At 48.3% G+C, this 7912-nt stretch overlaps 1 protein-coding gene across 1 annotated transcript; it reads right to left on the bottom strand.

The window, feature by feature from the left end:
- Nucleotides 1–2065: 2065 nt before the first annotated feature.
- On the bottom strand, nt 2066–6771 carry Kcnk13 (potassium two pore domain channel subfamily K member 13). The gene has a single exon (XM_059279236.1). The coding sequence runs from the start codon at nt 3779–3781 to the stop codon at nt 2906–2908; it is 876 nt and encodes a 291-aa protein (XP_059135219.1). The 5' UTR covers nt 3782–6771; the 3' UTR covers nt 2066–2905.
- Between the last annotated feature and the right edge of the window lie 1141 nt (nt 6772–7912).

Below are 7912 nucleotides of genomic sequence, written 5' to 3'. Positions count from 1 at the left end.
CCTGCTTCCCACAGTATGGTTATGAAGGTCAAAATATTACAAATATGAATGAGTAAGCCTCAAGATCGCAAAATGGTGTGTGTGTGTGTGTGTGTGTGTGTGTGTGTGTGTGTATGATTGTTTCCAAAGCATTGTATTGTATCAAATGGTTTGATGAGGTCAGATGATACTGAAACGGAAGATCTCTGGGATAGATATAAGGACTTGGGGGTGGGGATGGGAGGTGATAAACTAAGATGATATCATTGAACAACAGAAGAAGCAAAATCATTTAATCATTCTCAACCTTCCTAATGCTGCGACCCTTTAATACAGTTCCTCAGGTTGTGACCCCCCAACCATAAAATTATTTTGTTGCTACTTCATAACTGTAATTTTGCTACTGTTATGAATCATAATGTAAATATCTGTGTTTTCTGATGGTCTTAGGTGACCCCTGAGAAAGGGCCATTAGATGTAATGTGCCTCCTCTCCTGAAACAAAAACGGGCAGCCTACTGCCCACATAGTTCCTGAGGATCCTGAATCCTTCCCCAGCCATCACCTAACTGGATCCTTCCACCAACTTGCCGAGGGAGCTGGCATTCTTGGCATTTCCACAGAGATGGGGCTCAGTGTGGTAAGCGACCGGCCCACCCTCTCCCACACTAGGGTTCCAGCCCCGGTGTTCTCCCACAAAGAGCTCTTGTTCACACACTGGCCTGACCTCAGAAACAGTACTTTGTTGTCTGTGTGCTGTTGTTCCAGATATGGACACCTAGGCTATGGGCAGAATGTGAGATGACTTTAGGGGCCTTCAGGTGTGGAATTAACATAGAGTCACAGGGGAGGAGGGCCATTTCCTTCCCAGCTCCCTTCTGTCTGTTTGGCTTCATCGTAGAACAAGTCTGGTGCAGGTGGGCCCTACCACCTCCTAAGGTGTTGTCTGTTCTCGCTTAAAAACGTGAAGTGACATTTTTTTTTTTATTTTGGTGCATGGGTATGTCTGTGCGTGGGTGTGTCTGTGCGTGGGTGAGTGTGGTGTGGAGGTCAGAGGACAACTTGTGATAGTCAGTTCTTTTCTTCCACCAGGTGGGACTCAGAGATTGAACTCATGTTGTCAAGCTTGGCATCAAGTTTGACCCGCTGAGCCATCTCATGGGCCTTTTGTTTTGGGACAGGGTCTTATATAGCCTAGGCTGGCTTGGAACTTACTGTGTAGCCAGAGATGGCCTTGAACTCTGGACCCTCCCACCTCAGCAGGCACTACCACAGCCACCTACCTATTCTCCATTTTTTCTTTTTTTTAAAAACAGAGAAAATCCTTCAGGCTTAGAGCCTTTGCTAGGATACAGGATCTGGATAGAACTTAATAACACAGTTTGAGCTTTGCTTTATCATTTTCCCTAGTTTCTGGATTTCCTATTTATAGCAAGTGCTTACAGGCTTTCATTTGGTACGACAGTCCTTTAAAAAACAAAATGAATTATAAGCTGAGTTGATGAGAACGTTCAGGAGATGGAAACATCGAGTTCTGCCACGACTCAGGCAAGCGGCATGGAAAGGAGCTCACTCAGGGTGCCGGGTCTCATTCTCGTGTCACAGAGAACCCCGGACCTTCTAGACAAAGCCTGAAAGCATCATTGGTGGGGAGACCCTGGACTCCTGACACAGGATCCTGGGTCAGTTGCAATGCCTTCTGGGAACAGCACTTTTCTCTTGGCCAACAGGTTTCTAGGGCAGCACAACTTCCTGAGATCACAGGGTAACAGGCCTGAGGGAAGAGTTGAGAAAATGGTCTAGAGCTGAAGGCATGCCGGGTGGGAACAGAGGCGAAGCGCCCGAAGGGCCTCACAAGTTCTCTCTTGTATCTACGAAGGCCAGCAACCTCCGTTCCTAAGAGGGATGCTCTCAAGGCCTGGGAGGTTCACGTCGCCGGCCTTGGTACAGTCCCAGAAGTCAGCCCTGCAATGGATGAGACAAGAAAGCCACACTTCATTATGTGACCTAGAATGTTACTGCTCTAGCCCAGATGAGGCTCATATTTCCAGCTTCCTTTCCACTGTCCAGAATGATTACCCATGGCCTCTTAGTTAACAAAATGAGAATTTATTAAATTTTCAGTTCTAATAAATAGTCAGTTCCCTCTTACAACAGGCTGCAAGCCCTGGTAAAGTGACATAAGTTTGTGTAATCACTCAGAGAGAACACATTAAGCTGCGGCTTCGGTTACAATGGGAGTTGCTCTCCTCTCTGACTCCCTGCCATCACCCCGCTGCAGCTTAAAGGCTTGAAGATGAATCCACTTTCTTATCACATAAGATCCCAAAGATACATAGCCAAACAGGAAACAAAACAAACAAAAGAAAACAGTAAACAAAAGACTCCCAAACCGAGAAGCAGGTATAAAGAGTCGATGAGATGCTTCTCCCCATCTGCGGAACCAATAACAGCTATGCTTGGAAGGAAGCCCAGCAAAAAGAGGGCCCAGATACATTCTGGAATGTTCGTTCCCTTTTCTTGAGGGGCTGGGTGAAGTGGTGAGGTCAGCCACCCACAGTTCCAGGCTAGAATTAGGCTCTTCAGGGCTTTTCATCATCAGGGTTGGACCATCATCAGTGGGGAATCAAAGCTGGAGAGAAACCCATCTCCCTCAGGCAATTAAAAAACTCTGGAGGATGGTGAGGACCTCAGCAATTCCAAATTTGAAACTCGGATTTCAAGAGTTAAATAAAAGGCAGGCAAGGAGGCTCCAGCCCCCAACCTTGAGAGGTTACTGTTGCCTGAGGCCAAGGTCAGATTTCAAAAGCTGGACTTGAGAAGCGGATAGCAGCAGCCAGGGGACAAGGCTGAGCTCATGGGGTCAGGCCAGTGTCTCATCTTCCACTTGCTCCTGGGTCTCTTTGTCTGGCAGCTACTTCTGGTTCCTACCTGTCTCCACTGGTCTCTGCCAACCTGTTATTCATTACTGCAAAGGCTCCCACACCCCCTGAGAACTCATCATCCCTGGAGGATGCATTGGGCTGGTGGGGTCCACCATTGGCCATCTCGGACAACTGCTTCTGCAGGATGGCCAGCGAGACCTTGTTGGTGTCCTTCATGGAGATCATCTCCCCTGAGAGACGTCGCCCATCAGTGTCACTTTCCATCACCCCATCCGTCTCTATGGAGATGTTGCACCTGTTCCGGACGTTGCCAGGCATCACCACATTCCTCCTGGATCGCAGGAGTCCCCTTTGGCACTGTGGGAAGCACCCACTCTCCAGTTTCCTCAGGATCCAGTTCACAGTCTGTTTGATCAGGATGGAGATGACGTTAAACAAGGAGTAGATGCAGCAGACGCCCGTGAGGATGAAGAAGAAGTTGGCGAATCGGTAGAGTCCTTGGCTCTCATACTGAGCATTCTGGCTGCTGACCAGGTCCCCAAAGCCAATGGTGCTGAACGCCACAAAACAGAAGTAGAGTGAGTCAAAGTAGCTCCACCCTTCCATGGCGGCATACAGAGCCGAGGCTCCGCAAGAGATGGCCACGGACGCCAAGCATAGGATCAGCATGACGTAGTACACAGAGGGCTTCCAGCCGGCCAGGCTATCCGCCTCGCCCTTTTCAGGGGCCTTCATGTTGTCCTGGGTCGCCACCCCACGTCTCCGCAGCTGCTGCTGGTGACAGGATCTCATGACGTAGGCGATGACGGTGATCAGCCGCTCTAGGAAGAGATTGAAGAAGAGGATGGTGCTTGCACATCCAACGAGACCGTAGAAGATGAGAAAGATCTTCCCTCCTATGGTGGCTGGGGTCGTCATCCCAAACCCTGACAAAGAAAAAGAGCAGAGGAGAAAAGAGTGAGGCAGGAGCTTGCCTGAGAGTGGGGTTCGTGTATGGGCTTGGAAGCTGGTGAAGGACTGGAAGAAACAGTGTTTGAAAACCCCTTAGCCCCAGCCTTTCTAGGAAAGCAGAGAACCCCCACCTCCATTGGAAGGCTGCTGTTCAGCACACAGAGTTGGCCTGCCGCAAGCCCATATGGTGCTATTGTGCAAGGCAGGAAAAGGCTCCTCTTCCTCTGAGTGGAGGATCCAGCCAGAAAAAGAAAAAGGCTTAGTGACGAGGATGTGACTAGGTTTCAGCCTCCTCCCCTCCTTTTGTGGGATGTCCCTTGGAAGCTATGGAACACAAACCGCCAGAATCAACAGACCTGGCTCAGAGATACAAAGACTCCTACAAAAACAAAGGCTTGTGCAGACTCATACGAATTCATTCATCCCACAAGCCCAGGACTAGGGATAAAACCAGAGCTCCTGTCTCGTTGGATCTCTGGTTCTGCAAGACAAGTGGTATACTGTGTGTTCTGTACTGGACTTGGCAGTGGTATAGGACTCTGTGGCAGCTGCTGAGAGGGGGTACCCACCTAAGACTTGGGGTTCTGGGAAGACTACACAGAGGGTCCTTGAAACCAAGGAGGCATTGTACAGGCAGAGGGTGCATGCAAGGAGTAATGGTGGTCCCTTTCTTCCTTCTCTTGTTTGTATGTGCACGTATGTGGTAAGTGTGTGCGCACGTGCGCGCGTGCATTTGGGGACCAGAAGTTGATGCTGGGTATCTTCCTCAACTGCATCCCACTTATTAAGGCAGTCTTTCACTGAAACTGGAGCTCACTGATTTCTGCCAGCTTAGCTCGTCAGCCTGCTCTGAAGGTGCCCAGTCTTTGCCTCCTGAGTGTTGGGACCACAGGCAGTCACCAGGCCTGCCCGGCTTTTTCATGAGTTCTGAGAATCTAAACTCTGCTCCTCACACATTGCCCTTCGCTTTCAAGTTCAGCTTTCTCATTGTGTCCTATCACTGGCATCCCAAGCCTCAGCCATCATCCTTTTCTTGTAAATCCTTCTCAAGCCAATCGCTTTTCTTGTTGCTATGGGCCAAACTGTGGCTGCCTGTCCTAGGTTCCCCTGGGAAATGGTCAGATCAGATCTTGAGATGTGTGGGTTTCAGGTCTTATGACCTCGTGGTGTCCTGAGATGAAGTCAACCACCTTTCTAAGGCACCTGATTGGTGCATTCATAACCATTCAATTATCCAGCTAAAGTCCCGGTTCTCAGCATGCGTGGTTCTCAGTTGTGTCTAGTGGGGAAGCTAAAGGCCTTAAACCAAGATAATGAAGGAAGATACTGAGTTCTGCTTCTAGCAAAATAAGATAGAGAGGAATAGATGGAATAAGGGTAAGGAAGGAGTGAGGGGCAGGGAACAATGGGATGGAGATTTTGAGGGCTAGGACCCTTAATGGTGGAGAAAAACCAAATCAGAATATCACCTCTTTCTTGCTTTAAAAATCCAAGTCCTTGCAGCCCCCTTGCAGTGAGGGTTCTTTCTCACCTTCATTATGCAAAGAAGTGTGTTGTTTTCTCCCTGGTTAGGATAGCAGTTCTTATCCCCAAGCTCAGATGAGGTGGTTAGGATTGTAGCGACTTGAGTTTGACGAGTTAAGTGCATTGAGTTTAACAAGTAGGTTTCAAACAACGTCATGTTCTGTTCAGTCCAAAAGAACACCACTGGGTCACCAGTGTGTCAGGCCATTTGTTCCCCATTACTGAAGGAACTTGGAGCTACTCTGATGGACTCAGCAGATTCCCTGAACCAGGAGAGCTTGTGATTGCTCCCTATACAAAGTAAGAAGCAGCTGGCTGAGCCCATGCCCTGTGTGTTCGGAACACTGCTGTGATAGGGATGGTTTTATTGTCCCAAACTCCCATGCTGATCTTCACCCACAAGGTGATAGATAGTTCTAGAAGACGGACCTTTGTGAGGCGATTAGCCTATGGGGGCGGGACCCTCATAGGTGGCATCTGTGTCCTTGTAAATGACAACTTGGGGGTTGCGGATGGGAACCAGTTGGTAGCGTGCCAGTCTGATAAGCTGGGTGTGGTAACAGGTGCCTGTAACCCAGCCTGTGGGAGATGGAGCCAGGAGGACCCAAAATTCAAGGTTATCTTAGATTACACAGGGAATTCAAAGGCAGCCTGGCTGAGACAACAGCAACTATAACAAAAGACACCCCAGGGAAGGTCACCCTTTCCGCCAGGTGAGAACATGGCAAGGATTCTATGAGAGTCTTGACCTTGAACTTCCAGAACTGTGAGCAATATATTTCTCTGTTTGTAAGCCGGCCTAGGGCATTTGTTACAGCATCCAGAATGAATTAAGACAACCATCCAAGATGACCCAGACAAGCTCCTTGTGAGAATTGCTTTCCTGAAGAGCTGTAAACAATGTCTAATCCTTGCTTACAAAGTCCCAGTGACAAATCAAAATATGATCTGCTCATAAGGTCTCAATGACAAACCAGAGTATGATTCCACTGAGCTTCACCCCGGGGAATCAGAGAGCTTACTGGGCTTACTTACAGCACACAGGGTGAGGGGTTGCTTACACCAGCATGGGTGACCACCATAGTGGAAAGTCTTCGCTCAGCGTGGGTGATGGCCTCCCCATAGCCACATCGATGGAGTCCTCGGTTAACCTTCGCCAGTCTAGATACTGGAGCACCTCCTGAGACTCCAAAGCCATAAGCAATTTGGGCAGAATTGCATACAAGTGGCTGGGAGGAGTCACTGGTATCTCAGGTGAAGTTCACTCACCCTCTCCAGCCTCTCCTCTAGGGAAGTCAACTGTCACCAAGCTCCATGTGATGGTCTCCTTCAAGCAGGCACAGTTGATCTAGGGGAAATGGTGACCTTTGACCTCAGAGAGCCCACATCAAGGCTAGTGATTTCACCCACAAATGAACCCTGTGGGGATTATCCTAGTTAGGTTAATTGAGGTGGGTGGCCCCATTCCCTAGGCTTGCATTCTGGACTGCGTAAGACGCAGAAAATGAGCTGAACATAACCATTCATTGCTCTCCGATTCCCGATTGTGACTAGCTCCTGTCCTTCAAGCCTACTCAACTTCCCTGCCGTGATGGACTGTACCCTTGAGCTGTGAGCTGAAACAACTCTTTCCCCATTGAGTTGGCTTTGTTAGGGCAACAACAACAACAACCACAAAAAGAAACCAAGACAAGACTATATACTCATATGTATAATATTACTGTGGATTGGTTACAAGGCTTTGCTAGGCAAGTGTTCTACCAAGGAGCCATATCTCAAGACCCTTTGCTGGAGTATTATAGAGCAAATACCATACAGCCCTCTACTTCACTCATTAACAAAGAACACTTCTGACTGCCAAGGACTTCATTCATCTACCATAATCAATGTCCTATTAGCACACTGAAGAAAATCTCCCCTAATTCCTGAACATCAAATAAGCCTGATCTGCATTCAGCTCTCTGAAACACCTCTCTACAGATCTCACACGGCACACACAACTCTTCTGTTTCTTTTCATTGTTAACCATCTCCCTCTGCCATCATTTCTTAGGTAAATGTTTCCTAAAGAGAAAATTTCTAGAAACAATTAAAGGAGGGAAAGCCTCTTATGTATTATGAGGGTATTCCCCCCCACCCACACTTTTGGCCATTCCTACATTCTTCAAAGGCACAGAGAAATTGACACAAATTGCCTGGAAGCAAATTAGGAAAATGTACTAGTTGTCATGTCCATAATGACATCAATTAACTATAACCCCCAGTATCAGACATGAGACTAAGGCCCCTGCATGTCCACTGTGGTATGGTTTGTGCATCTAAAGTCCCTCAAAGGCCATGCATGTGTCGACAGCTTAGCTGTCATCCTCTGGTACTGGGTAGAGGTGGAAGCATTAAGACATGGGCCGAATAGGGAGGAAACTGCATCCCTGGGAGCCTGGTTCTGGGACTCCTCTCTCTCCTTCACCTCTCTTCTGACACAGTCTTCCTCTCTCCTCCATCCCCTTTCCTCTCTCTCTGCTTTTCAGCTGCCATGAGGTGCCATGTACTCTGGCTGTGATATTCTTGACTTACC

The sequence above is a fragment of the Peromyscus eremicus genome, chromosome 14 (genome assembly GCF_949786415.1).
Source record: "Peromyscus eremicus chromosome 14, PerEre_H2_v1, whole genome shotgun sequence".
Lineage (NCBI taxonomy): Eukaryota > Metazoa > Chordata > Mammalia > Rodentia > Cricetidae > Peromyscus > Peromyscus eremicus.
The sequence above is the reverse complement of the archived record's forward strand: the minus strand, read 5'-3'. Positions and strand labels throughout refer to the sequence as shown.